General features: G+C 55.0%; 1 protein-coding gene across 1 annotated transcript; it reads left to right on the forward strand.

The window, feature by feature from the left end:
- The first annotated feature begins 15,281 nt into the window (after nucleotides 1-15,281).
- Nucleotides 15,282-17,935, forward strand: N4BP3 (NEDD4 binding protein 3). Its single transcript, XM_065875252.1, has 4 exons — nucleotides 15,282-15,602; nucleotides 16,096-16,611; nucleotides 17,056-17,283; nucleotides 17,408-17,935. The coding sequence occupies exons 1-4, from the start codon at nucleotides 15,282-15,284 to the stop codon at nucleotides 17,933-17,935; spliced, it is 1,593 nt and encodes a 530-aa protein (XP_065731324.1).
- Nucleotides 17,936-21,162: the final 3,227 nt, after the last annotated feature.

Genomic DNA, 21,162 nt, shown 5'->3' on the forward strand with positions numbered 1-21,162 from the left:
TGTAAGGTTGCCAGACAAAACACTGAAACCCCCAGTTAAATTTCAATTTCAGACAGATTATTTTTTTAGTATTAAAAAGTGGTATAAAAAATAACTCATTGTTTACCTGAATTTCCAATTTGCCTAGGAGTTCTGTGTTTTCATTTGCTAAACCTGGCTGCCTTACAGACAGGTCCCAGGTGGCTCAGGGCAGGGCAGCAGCACCTGGCTGGGGGGCCTGGTGAGGGTGGCTCAGCCCTATGAACCCAGACCCGACCCACCACTCTGGATCAAAGAGCCGGTAGAATCCCAGACACCTGCACCCCTGCTTCCTTGCTCCAGTCCAGTCTCTGCAGGGTGACCCTCAGGCTGGGCTCATGAACAGTGAGGAGATCCGGGGCCCCTGGAGTTGCGGAAGAACAGCAGGACTCCGTCCTTGCAGGGCCTCTCCCTTCAGCACAGCAAAGCACTCGCACCACGAGCCTTCCCATCAGGTCAGCTGAGCGGGGCTCCCTGTCACTCTACCTTCCCAACGGACTGCATGACGGGCAGGGCAGTGTGTGCACACCTGGGCCCAGCCAGAGCCGGAGGGCAGGCAGGGGTCCGAGCCAGGTTTCCTCCTCCCTCTCTGAGGGTCTCGCTGGCTCCTCATCCTCCTTGACTTGCCTTCACATCTGGTAGTCCCACCAGCCTTGATCTTGAGCCCCGTTCTCTCTCCAGAGAATCTGAACCTCAGGGCTTCAGTGATATACAGAGGGCGACAGCAGGGCAATTTTTTACCCTGTCTGTTTAAACCCCAAGGGTATTCTGTCCTGCTGTACCCTGCATGCTCTGCCGTCTCCCCAAATCCTCTCTTTCTCCCTCCCCCTCTCTTTCTGCCCCGCTCTGCCCTTTCTCCTCTCTTCCTTCCCTCTCTCCCCATGTCCTGGTATTCCTCAACTATTCTATTCTCTCACTCTCCATTTCTGTCTTGATCACAAAACTCCTCAAAAATTTCTCCTGGATTCCCTAAGAAACAGAGACAAACTATCACCCTTCCACCGAACACCACCAAATAAAACTGACAACAGCTGAAACTGCATTGGCAAAATGTTATGACTGGCTTTAAAATGTTGGAAAAATTCAAATCTTCTTGACATAGCTTAGATCTGCAAAACCTGATCCAGGAGATTGGACTTGATAGACATAACAGTCGCAAAAGGAAATGCTAACTGATTGATGAAGAAATTGATTTTATTTTAAAATTAGATTGAATGAAAAATTGAAAAGCAGTGATAACCATGAAAATATTTTTTTGCAAAATAAACTTTAAATGCAAAAAATAAGAAGTCGTTTGACTGTTCTGTATTTAAATTTTTTCATCAAAATAATTTGCTTTAATGCAATTTATTCAAAAAATGCTTTACTGACCCAAGAAAAAATCATCAGTGTTGGCAAAAATTCTAATTAAAATATTTCCATTCAAGAAAACCACAGGGTCAAAGTGCCCCCTTCCTACTGAAGACTCGCAATGTTATATATCACTGCCTGAACTCCAGACCCAAATATGCAACTGCCCATGGAACATTCTCTCTTGGACATCCCAAAGCCTCAGCAAATATACATACCCAAAGCCAAACTGTTGATCTTCTCTTCCCAAATTGTTCTTCCTCTCAGACACCTGTTTCTGAGACTGGAACTATTACATTCAGTTACTCATGCCAAACACAACAAAAAACCAAGCCCATCATCTCAACATCCAGAGTAGCTCTCAAAATCTGTCCTCTTTCCAGTTCTGCCTCCAATGCCCTCATCCAAGCTTATAGCATCTTCCACATGGATTAACATGACTTGTCTTCCCAAAACCACTCTTGTACTTTCTGATCCACCCTCCACACTGATAGTTTAATAGTTTAAAAGGCAAACCAGGCGGTCCAGTGGTTAGGACTCGGCACTTTCACTGCCGGGACCGGTTTCGATCCCTGGTCGGGGAACTAAGATCCTGCAAGCCCTGCAGCGCGGCCAAAAAAAAAGGCAAACCAGGACCTTTCTTCCAGTAAAGGCAGTCTAGATATTTTGGACAAAACCTCCCGCTGAAGACAGCTAAAGGAGCTGGGCAAATGCTCATACAATTCTTACACACACACACACACACACACACACACACACACACACACTTTTGTTTTTTGGGGGGCCCTGCAGCACGGCTTGCAGGATCTTAGTTCCCTGACCAGGGATCGAACCTGGGCTCCATGCAGTGAAAGCCTGTAATCCTAACCACTGGACAGCCAGGGAATTCACACACACACACACACACACACACACACACACACACACACACACCACACTCACTTACTCACTCTTAAAAGCATCAAAGAGCTAACAAGATATTGAGGAACTGCTATGCCGAGGTCCCAGGGAGGACAGGATTCCAAAGAGGTGACCCTGATACTTGATGTTGTGGTTGCCCCCAGAAACTTTTGCCAATTGGAAAGAAGTGGCTGAGAGGTCAAGCTCACCTCTAGTGGCCTTGCATGGCTAGAGACAAAAATCAGAGCCAAGGGCCTGCCAAGGCCGGGGGGTGGGGGGGACTGACAAACCAGCCTGACACTGTATTCAGCCCCAAAGGACTGCACCCCAAAAGTAAGGGTTAACTGAAAGCAAACCAGCCCTGCCCTGAATGGCAGTCAAGCTCTGATTCATCCAGGTGCCCCAGGAAACATCATGCCCTAAGTATGAACTAACATGATCTCAGTTTGCTAATCCCTCCAGGCACCTGGCAAAAGCAATAGCAAATTCTCCTTGAATGACAAAATCACCCCATTTCAAATTATCTCTACAAATAATTTCACAAACACAATATTCAACATACAAAAATAACCAGACACAGGAGGAAGCAAGATTCCTTGAGCAAAAACCGTTGGAAATAATAATCAACAGAAATAGAGCTGGAGGAACTCCAGACTGTAAAACAAATTATACTTACTATGTTTAAGAAGTTAAATAGTAAAGTTGAAAATTTCAGCAAGTAACTGGGAACTCCATAAAATTATGTATCATATGCAAAAACAGAATAAATAGAAACTCAAAACTCGAAACTCAAATTATAAACTGAATGGATGGGTTTAACAGCAGATTTGATATGGCTGAAGAATGAATTAGGGAACAGGAAACCTTCTCAGAAGAAACGAACCAGAGAGAAGTATGGGAAGGCAAAAAGATGGAAAATACAGAAGCTACGGAAGTTACAAGATCTGACATATTTCTAATTGCAGTTCCAGAAGGAAAGAAGAGAGACCAGAACAGAGGCAACGTTCAAAAGATGGGTTGAGGGGACTTCCCTGGTGGCTCAGTGGTTAAGAATCTGCCTGCCAATGCAGGGGACACGGGTTTGAGCCCTGGTCCTGGAGGATCCCACATGCTGCGGAGCAACTCAGCCCATATGCCACAACTACTGAGCCTGTGCTCTAGAGCCTGCAAGCCACAACTACTGAAGCCCATGCACCTAGAGCCCGTGCTCCACAACAAGAGAAGCCACCTCAATGAGAAGCTCCCACACCGCAACGAAGAATAGCCCCCACCCACCACAACTATAGAAAGCCCATGCGCAGCAATGAAGACCCAACACAGCCAAAAATAAAATAAATAAATTTTTTAAAAAAGATGGGTTGAGAATATTCCAGAACGGATGGAAGATATTAATCTACAGATTTGAGAACCCTAATGGATCCCAACCAGAATAAATAAAAAGAAATCCATGTCTTGACCCAACATAGTGAAAATGTAGAAAATCAAAGACAAATAGAAAAATAGTAAAAGAATCCAGAGGAAAACAGGTAATAATGCTGGTTATTTACCTCTTGTCTCTCAGGTCTCAGCCCACCCTTCCGTAACCTCCTCTGTGATGTTGGGGCAAGGGTCTGAAAACCATATTTCCCAGGCCCCCTTGCCAGCTGACTTTCTGTTCCGTTCGGCCAATGAGAGGCACTAAAGGGAGATTAACAGGTGGGAGAAGGGGATTCCTTCCTGTACCTTCGCTTCAGCAGCCCCAGCTCCTTTCAACGCTCCCAGCACCAGCCACACCAAACCCCCTCCCAGGTAATAGCCCAAGTCAGCAGGGCCCTTCTTATGGTCAGAGTCCCAGCTGCAGGTCCTCCTCCAAGCCCATAGGTCCTGCTAACCCTGCCTCTTCCCTTATATCCTCCCAGGCCAATGGGTGGCAGCTGCTTCCTGTAATTACTAATATCTGGGTAAACTCAGCATCCTCTTTTGCTCTTGCAGCCTTCAAAAATCTGTGTAAACAATCCACCTTGTGTATTATATTCCTTTGTTTGAAAAAACAAACATAGTTTATATTTTCCTGGGTGTACCGTAAGTGCTACAGAACTCTTCAAAGAAGCCACAGTGTGGTAGATAGCATTACTGTCCCCAATTACAGTCATCCCTCAGTATCCACAGGGGATTGGTTCTAAGATGCTCAAGTCCCTTATATAAAATGGTGTAGAATTTGCATATAACCTACACACATCCTCCCATATACTTTAAATCATCTTTAGATTACTTATAGTACTTAATACAATGTAAATGCTAAGTAAATAGTAGGCAGGCACAGAGCAAATTCAAGTTTTGCTTGTGGAAGTTCCTGGAGTTTTTCCAAATATTTTTGATCTATGGTTGGTTGAATCCACAGATGCAAAACCCTTGGATATGGAAGGTCAACTGTATTTGCCACCAATCCCCATGGGAGGTTAGTATTTTTCCACCCTGCTGAAGTCAGGCATTGGCCAATAACATGTGTGGATAAACGACATGTGCCACCACTTCTCAGCAAAAGCTTTACAAACCATCACATGATTTTGCCATGGTTCTTTTCCCTCTGCTAGGAGACTAGCATGTCCCAGGTAGAAGCTGCAGCCAACACTTGCAGGACATGGAAATGAAGCTAGAAACAAACCTATGTTGTTGCAAACCAAGGAGATTCAGGGGCTGTTTGTTACTGCATCATACTCTAGCAAAACCTGACTGATTCACAATATTCGACTACATCTGGCTCCTCAACAGCAAAAATGGAAGCCAGCAGATGGCTGAACAATAGCTTCAATGTACTAAAAAGAAAACTAGTACCAACTTAGAATTCTATACACAGAGACACTATCCTTTAAGAAGAAACATTAAATATACACGTTGTCATAAAAAACTGAGAGAGTATGCCACCAGGAGACCATTATACATTGAAGGAATTCTAAAGGCTGTTCTGCAGAGAGAAGGAAAATTATCTGAGATGGCAGATCATGGATGCAGGAAGGAATGAAGGACAAAGATCATGGTAAATACGGGGGTCAATCGAACTGAAGATTGGCTGAGTGAAAGAACAATAATAAAGTCTGTGCAGGGACTTCCCTGGTGGTCCCGTGGGTAAGACTCCATGCTCCCAATGCAGGGGCCCCGGGTTTGATCCCTGATCGGGGAACTAGATCCCGCATGCATGCCGCAACTAAGAGTCCACATGCTGCAACTAAGAAGTCCACATGCTGCAACCAAGAAGTCCGCATGCCGCAATTAAGACCCGGCACAGCCAAAATAAATAAATAAATTTTTTTTTAAAAAAGTCTTCAGTTATACAGAGAACAGTACCTCGGAAATCAAAGGGTAGTAACTGGAATTTAAGTGTTCTAAGGTCTTCGCACAGTCACCAGTAAGGAGATACGCTAATATCTTATAGCCCCTGATACGCACTGAGAAGGCACACATCTCTGTGGTACCCTTCCCCATGCTGCTCAGCCTCAGATAAACACAAGCTGAGGATATTCTACAACACACCTGGCCAGTGCTCTTCAAAAAGTGAGGTCACAAAAGATGAGGAAGGATTAAGGAAATGTCAGAGCCTGGAGGAGACTAAGAAGACATGACAACTAAATGCCCTGTGGGGTGCTGGGCTGGATCCTGAACCAGAAAGGGGGCATTAGGAGAAAAACTGGTTGAATGCAAATGAAGTCCACAATTTACAGGACCGAACTGCTGTTAACTTCTCAGTTGTCAACACTGTACCTGGTTATGTTTGACATTAACATGAGTGGAGGCTGAGTCAAGGGTATAAGCAAACTCCACTATTTTTGTAACTTTTCTCTAAGACCAAAACTATTTCAAAATTAAATCTAAAAACAAATCACCCAGAAACACTGACTGTTAACATTTCTGGTGTATTTTCTGCCTGTCCCTTATCTTGCACGGGGTGATGTTCTACGCTCCACATAAATAAGATCATGTCAGACACGTGGTTTTATTCTAAACCAGGCTTTCGGAGATGTTGCCATGTTACAAATAAGGAAATTAAGGTCTAGAGCAGGTTAAAGGTCATATGGTTAATAAAGGCCCAGACTCAAGGTGAGTGCAGGTCCCCTGATGCTAAATTCCAGAATCGCACTAACCCAATTTTTGAAGAGTAAGTTCATCCACTTGTTCACGTATGCATTTGACCATACCCCACAGCTGCTGCGGGGAGACAGTCTAGGAGACCATGATCCCACCATTAACCTGCTTCCATGCTAAAGGTTTTATACTGCAGCCCAGGGCCCCCAGCCACACAGCCTGCCTGGTGTGACTGGGTAGGACAAGGTTATGTGCCCCTGCAAGAAAAGACTCATTGGGCTTCCCTGGCGGCGCAGTGGTTGAGAGTCCGTCTGCCGATGCAGGGGACGTGGGTTCGTGCCCCGGTCCGGGAAGATCCCACATGCCGCGGAGCGGCTGGGCCCATGAGCCATGGCCGCTAAGCCTGTGCGTCCGGAGCCTGTGCTCCGCAACAGGAGAGGCCACAACAGCGAGAGAGGCCTGCGTACCGCAAAAAAAAAAATTCTAATTGTGGTAAAATACACGTCACACAATTTACCATCTTAACTATCTTCCAGTGTGAAGTTCAGTATTAGGTACATTTATATTGGGGCACCGGTCTCCACAGCGCTTTCATCTTGCGATGGACTTCCCCAGACTTCTCTCAATCCTTCCCCCTCCCTTCCATACTTCTCCACTGCCTGCCACCCATAAATCACTATAACCAAGGGACTGGAGCCCAGGTCTCACAAGTTCCAGGGCAAGGTTCCCTGCTACCACCCTGGGTGGCAGCTGGGCCTGGGCCTGGCTGTGGGGCCAGTGGGCTGGCCAGGCACCCTGGACTTCCGGGGAACGTTCACACTGCAGTCCTGCTGCCTCCTGCAGATCTGAGCTCTCTGCCCCAGAGCAAGCCCAGGCAGCTCTCAGCTTCCACCTCCTGTTTGCCTGAGGCTGCTCCAGGTCACCAGGGGAAGGTGGGCAGGGAGGGCAAGAGAGGTGAACTCCCCAGCACAAGTGACTCAAGGAGGGGAGTCCAGGTCCCAGGAGTCCACTTTCAGCCCAGGGCGTGGGGTCCAGGCAGGTGAGCAGGGTCCTACTCCCTCCATCCCGACAGCCACAATGCCCTGGTCATGACACAGCTCTCAGGTTTAGAACAATCTTGGACCTGGCAGAAGCTACAGCGGGCACCAGGAGTTACCTGTTAGCCTGCTCTTGCTGTGGTCTGAAATCTTCAGTTGCTGCCTCTCCAGGAATGGCCAGCTCTCCTCCCTCCTCCCTTCACCCTGGGCTAGGGCCTGGCCCCAGTGGACAAGAGAGGACAAAGGAGGGCAAGGAGTGAAGAGCGGGTGGGCGGGGGCCACACAGCTGTGAAGCCTCTGTAAGTGCCAGGTTCTTTCCCATGGGTTAAGCCATTTCATTTATGACCTGGTTCTGCCTGTTTACAAGTGAAGAAACTGAGGTTCAGAGAGGTCACCAGGAAGTTACAGACTCAGGATTAGAGCCAGGGCCGCCTTTCTTCATCCTCTTCCTCCTGGTTAGAAAGCAGTCATGAAGTGGCTTTTTTGCAGATGGTGGGTTCGAGCTGAGCATGGTCAACTGTCAGGTTTGGGGAGGCACTGGGGGACATGGACTGGAGGCTCAGAACTCGCTGTCTCCTGGGGATGACTGCCAGATGACCCACAAGTGCCAATGCACTGCATCAAGCACTGCCCCAGTGACAGAGGATGGGGGAATGGTTTTGCCTTGGCGGTGGGAGGAGGGGCCTTGGGCACAGTGGATGCCCTTAATGGATTTTCCCAACAACAAGCACTCACAGATGAGGACACTGAGGCAGTCCCCAGCACAGAGGTCTGTGAGGCAGGGGCCAGAGCTGGGCCTGAAGGAGCTGTGGGACCAGTCCTGAAGATGGGATGCCACCTCTCAAGCAGAGGAGAGTGGAGACGTAATGCATAGGCTGGAAAGTGCCCTCCAGGGCAGAGTGGGGAAAGGCCAAGAGCAGGCAGTAGGGAGCCCAGGTAGACTGCTGCAAAACTCAAGGAGAAAGGTGATGAGGCCAGAGGTGGCAGCCAGAGAGAAGGGGAAAATTCCAAGCCTCCATTGGTGGCTCCAGGGTTTTACAGTCTTGGCCACTCACAAGTAGCATGAATGCACATACTACCCAGCCCAGGGAAACTGACCCAAGACAATGTGAGTGCGTGCTGGTTAACAGCCTTCCCAGCCACTGTAAGTCAGGCTCTGTGGCAAGCATTCTGACCTTCTGATCAACCTTCCCTATAAAAAGGAGAAGGACAAACTGACATTTACAGATGCCTACTATCTGCCAAGATACTATGCTGTGCATGTGCTTCACAGATGATACTTCATTTAATCCTCCCAGCCAAATTATGATCCCCTTTTTGAGATGAGAAGACCAAGGTGTAGAGAAAGAAATGAAGTTGTCCAAGGCCAGCCGATTCAGGAAGTGGGTGCACCCAGGGAGCTTCTTTCCCTTCCCTGGCCCCAGGCATTAAGTGCCTTGCCCCTTGACATCTGGGCAGTGTGGCTCCTGAGCCAACTCCACAGGGATGCCAAATCTGGGGGCAGGTGGCCCAGGCAGAGATATCTGCCCTGTGAGCCCAGGAAGGTGAGCAAAGTTCACTGCATACAACCCCCACCCCCGCCCACTCTAGCCTCTCCCACGCTGTCCAGGCAAGCAGGTAGAGGGGAACAGAGGCCTGGTTCCTGCCCAGCCCACCTTCTTTTTTTTTTTTTTTTTTTTTCTTCGGTACGCGGGCCTCTCACTGTTGTGGCCTCTCCCGTTGCGGAGCACAAGCTCCGGACGCGCAGGCTCAGCGGCCATGGCTCACGGGCCCAGCCGCTCCGCGGCATGTGGGATCTTCCCGAACCGGGGCACGAACCCGTGTCTCCTGCATCGGCGGGCGACTGCGCCACCAGGGAAGCCCTCACCTTCTTTTGTTGTTTTGCTTTGTTTTGTGTTTCACTGAGGCTGCTGGCATTTATTATTTATTATTGTAACCACATCAACTCTGTGGTTACCCATTAACCTTGGGTAAATGTCTCCACACCTCTCGGAGTACTGTTTTGCTCAGCCTTCAAAAGGGAATAATACTGCGTACCTAAGAGGAGGCGGCGAGAATCAAGGAGGTGATGGACGGAACGCGCCTCTTCCGAAGCTGTCGGGTTCTGGAAACCGAGACGGGCGAGCGAGGCAGGAGGAGAGGAGACGGCAGCGGAGGAGCGGGACGGGCTGGGCGCCCTCTGGGAGCATCGGCCACGTTTCGGGCTGCGGACTGGCCCGGGTCCGAGCTGGCGCACGCCGGGCGGCCGCGGCGCACAGCGCAACCAGCAGGGAGCTCAGGCGCCACCGCCGCGCGGGATCTCGGCAGGCTGGGTTAGACTGGAGCCGAGAGCCCGGGCGGGGCTCAGGTTGGCACGCAGTGGGCGGGGGTGGCCCCTGTCCCCGCCCCCCACATCCGGGGGCCTGGGCCTGGCTGTGAGCCGGCAGTGAGCCAGTGAGTCAGGCCGGGTTTTCCCTCCGCTTCTGGGGAAGGCTAGGGAGCGCTGCCGAACGAATTGGCGTCCGTCCCTCGCCAATCCGGCTTCGGCGCCCGCCCGCCCGCGTTTTTCCGGCGCCTGCCGCCTGGCCGCTCCATCCTGGTTCGCAGTCTCTGCTGGAGCCGGCGCCCTGGAGGGAAGGTTCAAGTCCGCGCAAGGGAGCTGCAGCGCGCGAGAGGTACAGAGAGGAGCCGGCATGGTGAGTGGGGCGCGTAGCGGCCTGGGGCCGGACTCGGGGGGGTGGGGCCGGCCGCCGAGGTCTAGCTTACCCGGCGACCTTGGCCAAGCCGGAGCCCTTACGCCGGCCGAGGTTCACGTCTGAGAAGTGAGCGAGGGTGGCAAGATGCAGTGTGCGCCCAGGTACCCCTTGCTTCCAGATACCGAAGCACCGAGGTGCGGGATCGGGGACCGTCCGCGAGCAGGGACGCTCTGCTGGGAGGGCGGGCGGCAGGTTACGCTGCAAACGCGCTTTCCTTGGGGCAGCTCCTGGGACCCCTGCACCACCGCTGGGGTGGGGCAGGTGCCCTTGGCGCTGGTGTCTGACCTCGGCTTCCCCGCCCCCAGGCTATCCGCTCGGGGCAAGCCTTAGAGAGGAGCCTGGAAGAGACATCCCCTTCCGCCCCTCAGGTAGCTGGAGGACCTCCCGCAGTTCTGGGGGAGCCCTCAGCCTCGGCCACAGCCTTCCCCGGGGAAATTCCATGGAGATGCCAACCTCGCTTGCCCCTCCACCTTACCCACGAGACCCCTCTCCTGCCCTCTCCCGCCCCCTTCGGGATACCCACTTCCTCCACTAACCCCCTACCCTGTACGAGCGGCAGCTGCCAGCCTGCTGCCAGGGATCCCATGAATAGGGGACGCTCCCAGGTCTTGAGCACCATCCCAGTCTGGCCACAACCTTTGGCCAAAGTGAGGGCCCGCCTGGGGCTGGGCGGAAATCGGGCCCCTGACTGCGTCCAGAAAAAGGACTGGGACCTGTCATCTCCCACCCAGCAATCTCCCCACCTCCACGAGCAGATCGGGGCTCTCCTCACTTGCACCAGGAGCTCAGCCTGTCCCTCGGCCTCGGTACTCCCTGCCCGGCCTAGGGAGGGACAGAGGCAGGAGGCTATCCTGGGCCCGGTGATCGGCCTCCTCCCAGAGCCCTCTTAGGCAGGGCTTCTCTATCGGCTGGCTGTGTGTGGGTGTGTATGTGCGAGACTGAATGAATGCAGCCAGCCTGCTCCCGCCACCGCCTATAGAGCTAGCAGCTTCCAGGGCTCAGAGTCCAAATGCAGCCGTGCTTCCACTATTTCTTCCTGACCCAGGGGCAAGCGGGGGGGATTACAGGCTGAGGGGACTGAGATCCAAACCAACTTGGTTGCAGGGGCCCTTGCGAGTGTGGGGAGCTGAGCAGATATAATACACAGCAGTGTGTGCCCATGGAGGGCAGCTGGTAACCCCTGGCTGGGACAGCCTGGAGCAGAAGAGAGGACCTTGCCTGGGGAGTTGGGATTGCTCTTCGTGTGGGATCTTAGGCAGCTCACCTCTTTCTGGGCCTCAGTTTCCCTAGCTGTAAGATGGGGTAAGGGTAACTACTGTCTTCCCTGCCTCCATGAGGCTGTCGTGGAGATGAGATGATGAAACAAAAGGGCTGATAAAAACTGTAGAGTGCCGTGCAACTGTAAGTGACCATATAGTGATACTAAGAATCACTCCTGCAGCATTTAGATGCTGGACTCTGCCTTTTCACAGGTCGAAGTGGGACTAGGGAATGCCAGCCTCTCCCATTCCCTCCTTGGGCCCCTCTTACTGACTGCCCCCTCTTTTGGAGCTGGGACATTCCAGTCCCATTCCTCAGGGGCAGCTGCAGTCATGCCCCTCAGCAAAGCTGATCCCGAAGCAGGTGGTGGGACCCTCCCCTGGGGCCAGGGCTCAAGAGGGGCTAAAGGCAGCCAAGGCCAGACTGGGAGCTTCCTACCCGAGTACTCTGGGTGCACCCCAGAGGAGATGCACAGTGGGGTCAGGGCAGGCTTCTAAACGTGGGGAGCTTGTGTACATTTTCCTATGCAGCTGAACGTGACCTCAGGCATGTTTTACCTCCTGGGCCTCAGTTTTCTCTTCTGAAGTGGGGGGTGACAATATTCCCTTCCCATGTGTGCTGTGAGCACGTGGTAGGCCCAGCAGCAGGCTGACTCAACAAGGTACCCACCAAGGGACACTGGGATGCCTCCCTGAGTGTCCTCTCTTTTTCTGCTTCATGGCCAGGGTGGTCCCCCAGCCCTGTTCTCCTGTCTCCACCAAGGGTTCGTCCACAGGAGATGCTCCCAGTGTCCAGGCTCTCCGTGTTTCTGGCTAATCTTGGAGCGGGTGGAGGGGGAGGTGGAAGCAGGAGTAAAGGGGCCCTGTTGGGGCCAACCGGGACCTGTGCAGAATAGGACCTATGTGGCCCAGCCGAAACCTTGCTGGCGGGGCGGTGGGGTGGTGGTGGTGAGGTTCAGCTCTGTGCAGAGCTCTGGTCCCCAGGCACGTAATGAGTTCTGGGCGGGGAAGCCCAGGCACTTGGATGAGGAGGCCCTGTTTTTCGCTCTGGCGGTCCCAGAGAGGCTGCAAGGCACTTGCTGTCTCTCCCTCCCTCCTCCCCCCACACATCCTCTCCTGCACAGCTGCTCTGGCCTGAGTGGACCAGTCCCTGGGCTTCCAAGCAATGGGAAGGCATGTGTGTATTGGGGGTGTGGGGGAGGCAGGGGAGGTGGATGGACTCCTTTAGGAAAAAGGACTGTCCCCAGACTGAGACCTGGGCAGAGTGGAGCCTCCCAAAAGCCAGGGGCCTTGGCCCTACTGGGGGAGCTAATAATATAGCCGGAGAAGTTATCTAGGAGGGGTGGAGGGTGGAGGGTGGGGGCCTTAGGGAAAGACAAATGGAAGGGCTGTTTTTGCCCCTCCATCTAGCTCCATAGTTATTTCAAATTGCTCAACTCACTTGTGGAGAAAAGCCGGTCCTGTGTGTGTGTGTGTGTGTGTGTGTGTGTGTGTGTGTGCGCGCGCGCGCACACACACACATACACTCCCCTACATCTAGCAGCCTTGGGGCTAGGGAGGACAATATGTATTCGTGTGTTATGTGTGTGTCTGGAAGGTGATCAGTGCTGTGTGGATGACCTTGAGCGTGACTGTGTCTGCTGTTGGATCCTCTCTGTGTCCTCTAACGGAGGAACTTAATGTGCCGCTGGTGGCACTGACTGGACTGCTGTGTGTGTGTGGTGTATGTGCTGTTTTGGCCCATGGCTGCCTCTCGCCTGGACCTGAGACCCTTCGTGGGGATTATGGAGTGTTGGTTATTGCTCCCTAAGGTAGGAAATGAGGCTCTGGCCAGCAGAACGTGAGGCACTGTGTGTTTGGGATAAAGTGGGCATATTTGGCACCACTGCCACCATCCCAGCCACCATGCTCTCACCAGGTTTACAGTTCACAAGCCCTTTCACCTCCCCATCTCTGTGACTGTCACAGCAACCCTATAAGGATGGCAGGGCAGGTAGAGTCTTTCCCACTTTGGGGAAAGGTGGGGAAACTGAGGCATGGCGAAGGGAGGTGCCCCATGGAGAGATGGTGTGAGAGTGCGCTGGAGACCAGATTCTCTGCTGTCTACCTCCCCAAGAAGCAGTGACAGGAGTTCAGTGGGCTGTCCGACACAGCGGTGTCTGTTGCTGGGTGGGCTTGTCATGGTGAGGGGGTGTCAGATTCGGGGGTAAGATGCTTCAATTCCAACTCTTGGGCCGTGGGTGACATCCTGGGTTCCCACTAGACATTTGGCAGTCGTGTTACTAGAATCACAGGCATCCTCACTCTGACCAGCTCTGTGACCTTGGGCAAGCCACTTCACCTTTCGGAGCCCCCAGTGCCCTTACGTAAAAAACCAGATAGTTAACCATATGCCAGGGCTCCGTGAAACCCCTACGCAGGGCCATGTCACTGTAGGTGCTCAGCACCTGTCATTCCTTATCTGGGTGACTCTCTTAACCCTGTGTGGCTTGTGACACCCCCAGAGAGGTTGAGCTGTCTGGGGGCTGGTAGGGGAGGGTTGGGAAGGTTGCTTTTGCCCGGGGTGAGATTGAGGGCCACAGGGTGTGGGGGCAGGGCTGTGCCCTTCCACCCCCCTCCCTCCTTCCCGCTCCCTGTGAGCTTTGTGTTCTACAAACACAAAACCTGGAAATGGTTGAGGAAGATGGAACCTCCTAACCATTGTTTGGAGCAGGAGTCAGTGTCCCGGAAGCATATTGAGTTGTGGGGCAGGGCGGGGGGCGGGGGGGGGGGTGGACTGGCAGCTGCATTGTGCCTGCTGGGTGTCTGTCCGTGAATGGGAACAGCTGAGTGGGAGGCAGAGAAGGTGGCATTCATTCACTTGGCAAGTCCTTTCTGAGCACCTACTGTGTGCCAGGTGCTGGCCTGGATCCAGCGGGGCACTAGGGACAGGCCCTGCCCTCCGCAGTGTGGTCCCAGCACAGGTGGGAGACCTGGTCTCTCGGGAACTTGCTGGCGGCATTCACGTGTCTACCAGCTAAGCTCAGCTTCAGCCAGCCTGTGTTGATCCTGGCTGTAGGCCAGGCCCTGGACTGGGCGTTTTGTCCTCTAATCTTAGCCAGTCCTCCCAGCATCCCTGAGTGATAAGAGTTGTCATGGCCATTGTCCAGATGAGGAAGCCAGAGCCCACACACTGATTGGTTCCACACATTGGGTCAGGATTTGGGTCCCGCTGCCTGGTGGTGGGCTTTGGAGGTGCAGCATATACAGGGGCTGGCAGGGGCCCCAGCTGCCCCTTCCCCCTGCCTCGCACCACTGCCCCAACATGGACACCTGTTCCGGAACTTGTGGCCATTGTTCCCACCGTTCTTCCCCTCGGGCCCTTCCTGTTTGTATCCCTCGTGCGGTAGCCCCCAACCCCACCCGTGCCAGGTGTTTCCCTTGGGAAAACTCTGACCCTCTGCAGGAAGAGGGGTTGAATGGGGTTTTCCCCCTCCCAAGGGAAGAAGGAATGGAAATTCTGAGGCCACCAGCCCTGGTTCCCTGGTGCCCTCTGCCCACCCACAACATTAGGTGCCTGGCAAGAGAATGAACAAAGTTAGAGCAGACAGCGATGGAGTCCTCAGCTGGCCCAGTCCTGGGAGGGGCCCCTATCCTGCTGCTTCAGGTCCTGGTCCCCCGTGACCCCAGTCATACCCTGGCCCCTAGTCAGAGCTGGAGCACTAGACAGGTGGCCTTGGGACCTCTACTCCTTTCTCTAGGAATCCTGTCCTGGATTCTCTCTGGAACCCACATCTGCCACTCCTGGGTGGGCCAGGTGGGGAGCTGACACAGAGCAAGCACTTGGTTTTAGGGCATCAGGGGAGTTGGGCAGCAAGCGCCTACCTGCTCTGATGGAGACTCCCGACCCCCAGAAGCAGCCGCCTGTGCCCTGGTGAAACTTCATGGCCACAGCCCCAGGCCCTGCTGGCATTGCCATGGGCAACGTGGGCAGCCTGTTGGAACGGCAGGACATTTCCCCTGAAGAGCTACGGGTAGCACTCTCAGGGTCTCGGGGCTCCCGCCAGCCTGATGGGCTGTTCCGGAAAAGCTTGGGCCAGCGCGAGCTCTTCAGCTACCTGCACCTCCCCAAGAAGGACAGCAGGACCACCAAGCGGGCCCCTCGGAACGAGCCTGCCGACTATGCCACCCTCTACTACCAGGAACATCCTCGGGCCGGTGACTTCAGCAAGACTTCGCTGCCTGAGCGGGGTCGTTTTGACAAGGTGTGCCTCTGCCATGCCCCTCCCTACTGTGGTAGTGTGGGGATGGGGGCTTCCTTGGAGACCCTGATGCTGGGATGAGATGTGAAAGTCTTTTTTTTTTTTTAATAACATGCGGAAATTTTTTTTTTAATATATATTTATTTGGTTGCACTGGGTCTTAGTTGCGGCAAGTGGGCTCCTTAGTTGCGGCACATGGGCTCCTTAGTTATGGCAGGTGGCCTCCTTAGTTGCAGCATGCATGTGGGATCTAGTTCCCTGACCAGGGATTGAACTGGGGCCCCTTGCATCGGAGCGCAGAGTCTTAACCACTGCGCCACCAGGGAAGTCCCATGAAAGTGTTGCTATGGGCAGGCTTGAGACTTGGTCACTGCCTCCTGGTGACATGTCCCCCATGTTCTCAAAGAGGATTCCCAGGGGGCTGCGGGAGGGAGCATCGGAGGGCAGAGCAGAGCAGTCAGCCCAGGGTCTCATTCCTGCCCTCTCTTCCTGGCAGTGCCACATTCGCCCATCAGTATTCAAGCCGACAGTGGGCACCGGGAAAGGCTTCCTGTCCATGCAGAGCCTGGCGGCCCACAAGGGTCAGAAGCTGTGGCGCAGCAATGGCAGCCTGCACACGCTGGCCTGCCACCCTCCCCTGAGCCCGGGGCCCCGGGCCAGCCAGGCCCAGGCCCGTGCCCAGCTGCTGCATGCCCTCAGCCTGGATGAGGGTGGCCCCGAGCCCGAGCCCAGTCTGTCCGACTCCTCCAGCGGAGGCAGCTTTGGCCGCAGTCCCAGCACCGGCCCCGGCCCCTTCTGCTCCTCCCTGGGCCACATTAACCACCTCGGGGGCTCCCTGGACCGGGCCTCACGGGGTCCCAAGGAGGCTGTGCTGAGCTGCTTGCCCGAACCACCACCCCCCTACGAGTTCTCCTGCCCTACTGCGGAGGACATGGTGGCCGTGCTGCCCGCCACCTGCGAGGAGCTCAAGAGGGGCCTCAGTGATGAGAATGGCACCAACCCCTTCACACAGGTGAGAGCAGCCCCTGCCTTGGTGTGCTGTTCTGTCCCTTGGCATTAGAGTACAGGGCAAACAGAAGGTCACCAGCCAGCTCTCCCACATGGCTCTGTGCACAAGAGAATAAGGAAGAGAGAGGTGATTTGGCTCCTCTTCCCAAGCCCCACGTGGTGGGGATGTCATGGCATTGGTGGTCCTTGCTGGGAGTTGGGTGGGAGGGAGACTCCCTGGGAGGGCCATGTGTTGAGGACACTTCACCTCTGGAGGACATCGTGGGTTAGGGCACACGTGTGGCCAGAGCATTGGACCCTGGACCCTGTGGTGTTGGGGCACAGGATGTTAGAAGCAGCTGGAGTGTTGGATCTGTGGGCCAGCCATGGGAGTGCAGGCAGTCGGTGTCCGGGAGGCAGGGCCGTGTGTGGATATCAGGGCATGGCAGGTGCCTCTTCCTCTTGGCAGGTGCTGGAGGAGCGCCAGCATCTGTGGCTGTCTGAGCTGAAGCGCCTATACGTGGAGCAGTTGCACGAGGTGACCCAGAAGGCCGAGCGTAGTGAGCGCAACCTCCAGCTACAGCTGTTCATGGCCCAGCAGGAGCAACGGCGCCTACGCAAGGAGCTACAGGCACAGCAGGGCCTGGGCCCAGAGGCCGATCCCAGTGCCCGATCAGAGGAAGAAGCCCGATGGGAGGTGAGAGACTAGGCATTCAGAAACTCCTGCCCTCATTACTGTCATCTCATCCTCTAGCTGCCTTCCAACTGGTCCCCCCTTACCCTGCTTTGCTTGGCTCTTGCCCATCCCTGTCCCTCTTCAGGTGTGCCAGAAGACAGCAGAGATTAGCCTCCTGAAGCAGCAGCTGCGGGAGGCCCAGGCTGAGCTGGCACAGAAGCTTGCTGAGATCTTCAGCCTGAAGACGCAACTTCGGGGCAGCCGGGTGCAAGCCCAGGCCCAGGACGCAGAGCTGGCCCAGCTGCGAGAGGCTGTGCGGAGCCTGCAGGAGCAGGCCCCTCGGGAGGAGGCCCCAGGCAGCTGTGAGACCGATGACTGCAAGAGCAGGGGGCTGCTGGGGGAGGCAGGAGGCGGTGAGGCCGGCGATGGTGCCGAGCAGCTGCGGGCTGAGCTGCTGAAGGAGCGGCTCCGGGGCCAGGAGCAGGCGCTGCGCTTTGAGCAGGAGCGGCGGATATGGCAGGAGGAGAAGGAGCGGGTGCTGCGCTACCAGCGGGAGATCCAGGGGGGCTACATGGACATGTACCACCGCAACCAGGTGCTGGAACAGGAGCTGCGGGCACTGCGGGAGCCCCTCGCGCCCTGGAGCCCTCGGCTTGAGTCCTCCAAGATCTGAGGCCAGCGGAGTGAGCTGACAGCAGAAGCACTGTCAGAAGATGGCTTGCACAAGCCCACTGAGACGGCCAGCTCCTTCCTTACATTGGTCTGGGGCAGAATCTGCTGTGACCAGCCAAAGATGGAGGCTGGCCTGTCGCTGAGAGGAGGGATCCAGTGGGACTGTGGGCTGGATGGGTGCCAGCAGCAGGAGCCAGGGCAAGGCCCCACTGGCTGAGGAATGCCCAGGCAGAGCCCAGCCCTGCTCCCTGAAGTAGGTGTGGCCCAGGAAAGGAGGTTTGGGAGTGAAGAGCCCTGTGATGCAAAAGGGCCAGTGTGAGGGAGGGAGGCTGGGATGGGAACATTGGCCTCCCCAGAATAAAATCACATTTTCTACGAGGAGGCACCAGGTGATGATGTTGGGCCTGTCCCTGACCTGAGTCCAGAGGATCGTGGATGGTCAGGGTTAGGGCTGTTGTCCCAGGCTGTAGCTCCACCATGTTCATGGTCAGTGGGGAGGGTATGCCTTGTGCCTCTGTGTGCAGCTGCTGGACATGCACGTTGGGGACTGGAGGAATCCTTAGCTGCCATGTGGGATGAAATTCCTCTCTTTAGCATCAGTGAGACTTTTCAGAAGGCAAGTCAGCCAAGGTATTGCTATAACATGAAACGACGTCCTCTTTTTGGAAAGGCTGGGCCCCAGGTTCCCAGGCCCAGCTGGATGCGGGGCCGGCCTAACACAGCTTCTGCTGGAGAACCTTAAGCCTCCAGGAGGGGCCCTGCCCCTCCCAGAACATACCTCCCACCTTTCTCTCTGGCTTGTGCACCCCTCCCTCCGTTGGGATGAGGGCCCTGGGAAGGTGCGGGAGATGAGGCAGAGAAAGCTTGGTAAAGGGCCAGAACCACAGCCCTTTACCACAGAACCGCAGGGAATGTGGACATTTCCCTGTAGGCATGGGGGGCCATGGGGTACTCTTGAGCAGGAGTGAGATATGATCTGATTTGTATTCTGGAAAGTTCTTTCCTGGGAGGAAGCCCCCCCATCCCTGGCCCTGCATTTGGCTCCGTGACCCTTGCTCTTAGCCAAGGCTGGTCCTTGGCCCCTAAAACCCACTCCCATCCTTGCCCTCTCAGACATCTGGCTTCCCCTCTGGCTCATTGCTCCCTCCTGGGTGGGTGATCTGGAGCACAGAACCAGTGTCTGGCTGTGCAAGAGGCATCTCCCTAGCCCTTGCTCTGGAGTTTGGTGTCCTTACAGATGCATCCGTGTAACTGCTGCCATGCATGGAGCGCTTCCTGCCTGCCTGGTGCTGTGTTAGGCTGTCAGGGCATGGGGGGGTCAGGGTTGAATTAGATGTGCTTCCTGCCACCGGGGAGCCAGCACACAGACGTCTCCCTCCCAGGCCCAGTCATGGTGGGGCAGTGGCCACGTCTGAGATCTCTGCAGAGACCCCCAGTTTGTTCCCTATGGCTGTGATCAGCTCCTTCCCTGGCCACGCCTGGCGGCCCCCTCAGGCCCCAACAAGTGGGTCCTGGTGGTGGAGTGGAGTCGCTGTGCAGGGGTTTGGATGCAGCTGTGGAGTGTGAGCCAGTGTGCCCCGCCTTTTTAGGGCAGAGAGCAGGGTGTGTGTTGTCTGCCGTGGGGGTGGTGTGTTTATGTCTGTGTGAGTGTCAGGTGTGTATAGTAGAGATGTGCTGTGGGTGGTGGGTGTGTCTAAGGGGGTGTGTTTGGGGTTCCTGGGTTGGAGGCCTGGAGGGCTGCTTCCTGGTCCCTCCCTCTGTTGCATTCTTTCCCACCAGTCTCAGCCCCTTTTAGCACTGGCCAGGCTTGGCTGGAGCCTGTGGCCAGGGCAGACCCCTGGGCCTAGCTGAGACCCATCTGGGCTCACCCCTGAGCCCAGGTCCTCTGCCTGGAGAGGGAAAGCAGGGACACTTGGGTTAGGCTGGCCTGTCCATGACAGGCCTTGATACCCATTTCACACACCCCTTCTAATCGAGATTTCTGGGTCAATGCTTCCTCCAAAGGGCCCTCCAGAGCTCAGTGCTAGCCTGAAGACTGAGTCACCCCCAGGGCCTGGAGCTGGTCAGGCTGGGTGCCCACGTGCCCCACAGTGGTTGGGGTCCACCTTTTGGTGTCCCAGCTCTGCAGAACAGCTCCCCACCCAGCAATTAGGGAGCTGGGCTGGCCAGTATAGCCAGCGGGGAGTGGGTGGGCGGTACCAAAACTTGGCAGCTGTGCCAGAAACCAAAGCCAGGCCCAGATGTAGGGGGAGGGCACGAGAGAGCCGAACCTGGGGTGGCTCAGAGGGAACCAGATCCCTGTGAGCTCATCCCTGCTGGGAAAACCAGTTCGCTGTCCCCAAGCCGGCTGGGTGGCTTTGGGGCCAGCCGATCACAGGTGCCACTGTAGTGGCTACTGCTTGGGGCAGCCCCTCTGTCCTGCCCCTGGTAGACCCCTCAGCTCCCCAGCTGTCCTCAGACCCCCTCCCCCAGCAGACTAGGCCCAAGATCTAATTCTCTCCAGACTGAGACTAGCTCCCTACACTGGGCTCCCTGCCCTTGGTCCCTCTTGTTCTCAGCTCAGATAGCTTCACACCCTCCAGTGGCTCCCTGGGCCCCTTAACCTGTCACTTGAGGCCTCTGACAGTCTCCCTCCAGGGTCACTGATAGTGGTGCCCCTCCTGATGCCAGCAGCCCTCTGGGCCCTCATTCTCCAGATGCCCCCTCACGGTGCTCAGATCTCGCCTCCTTAGGAAAGCCTTCCCTGCACTGACACCCTGCCTAGGCAATTCCTCATTCCCTATGCCCGCAGCCCCTCCGTCTGTCCACCAGCTTTTTCTGTGCTGTTGGAATTGTCAGTTTGCCTCTGTTTCCACTGGGCTGTGGGCATGGTTGGGGCAGGGCCGGCTCTTCTGTTTTCATCCCCAGAGCCTGCTCTGGTTCCAGCTCAGCAGACACTGGGGGGCTTTGGAGTCAAGAGAGACCACACCCCTCCCCTGACTAGCATATGGATTCAAGCTGGTGGGGCGGGGGGAAGATGGCAAAGGCTCCAGCTCCAAGCATTCATTCACCTTTCGTGCCACCTGGTCTGAACCAGGTCTGTGCCAAGCACTGCCATTCACTGCACAGTGATGTACTGAGTGCCTCACTTGGGGAGGAAGCCAAGGTGGTCAAAGCCTCTGCCCCCGTGGCCCTTCCCGGAGGGTGGGGGAGAGGGGTAAAGGTCCACAGTAGTGACTGGGCCAGAAG

The sequence above is a fragment of the Phocoena phocoena genome, chromosome 3 (assembly GCF_963924675.1).
Source record: "Phocoena phocoena chromosome 3, mPhoPho1.1, whole genome shotgun sequence".
Classification (NCBI taxonomy): Eukaryota; Metazoa; Chordata; class Mammalia; order Artiodactyla; family Phocoenidae; genus Phocoena; species Phocoena phocoena.

Coding starts and splice junctions, on each gene's coding strand:
- N4BP3 (XM_065875252.1), top strand. CDS start 15,282: ATGGCCACAGCCCCAGGCCCTGCTGGCATTGCCATGGGCAACGTGGGC. Junction 16,612..17,055: donor GCACCAACCCCTTCACACAG/GTGAGAGCAGCC, acceptor TCCTCTTGGCAG/GTGCTGGAGGAGCGCCAGCA. Junction 17,284..17,407: donor AGGAAGAAGCCCGATGGGAG/GTGAGAGACTAG, acceptor GTCCCTCTTCAG/GTGTGCCAGAAGACAGCAGA.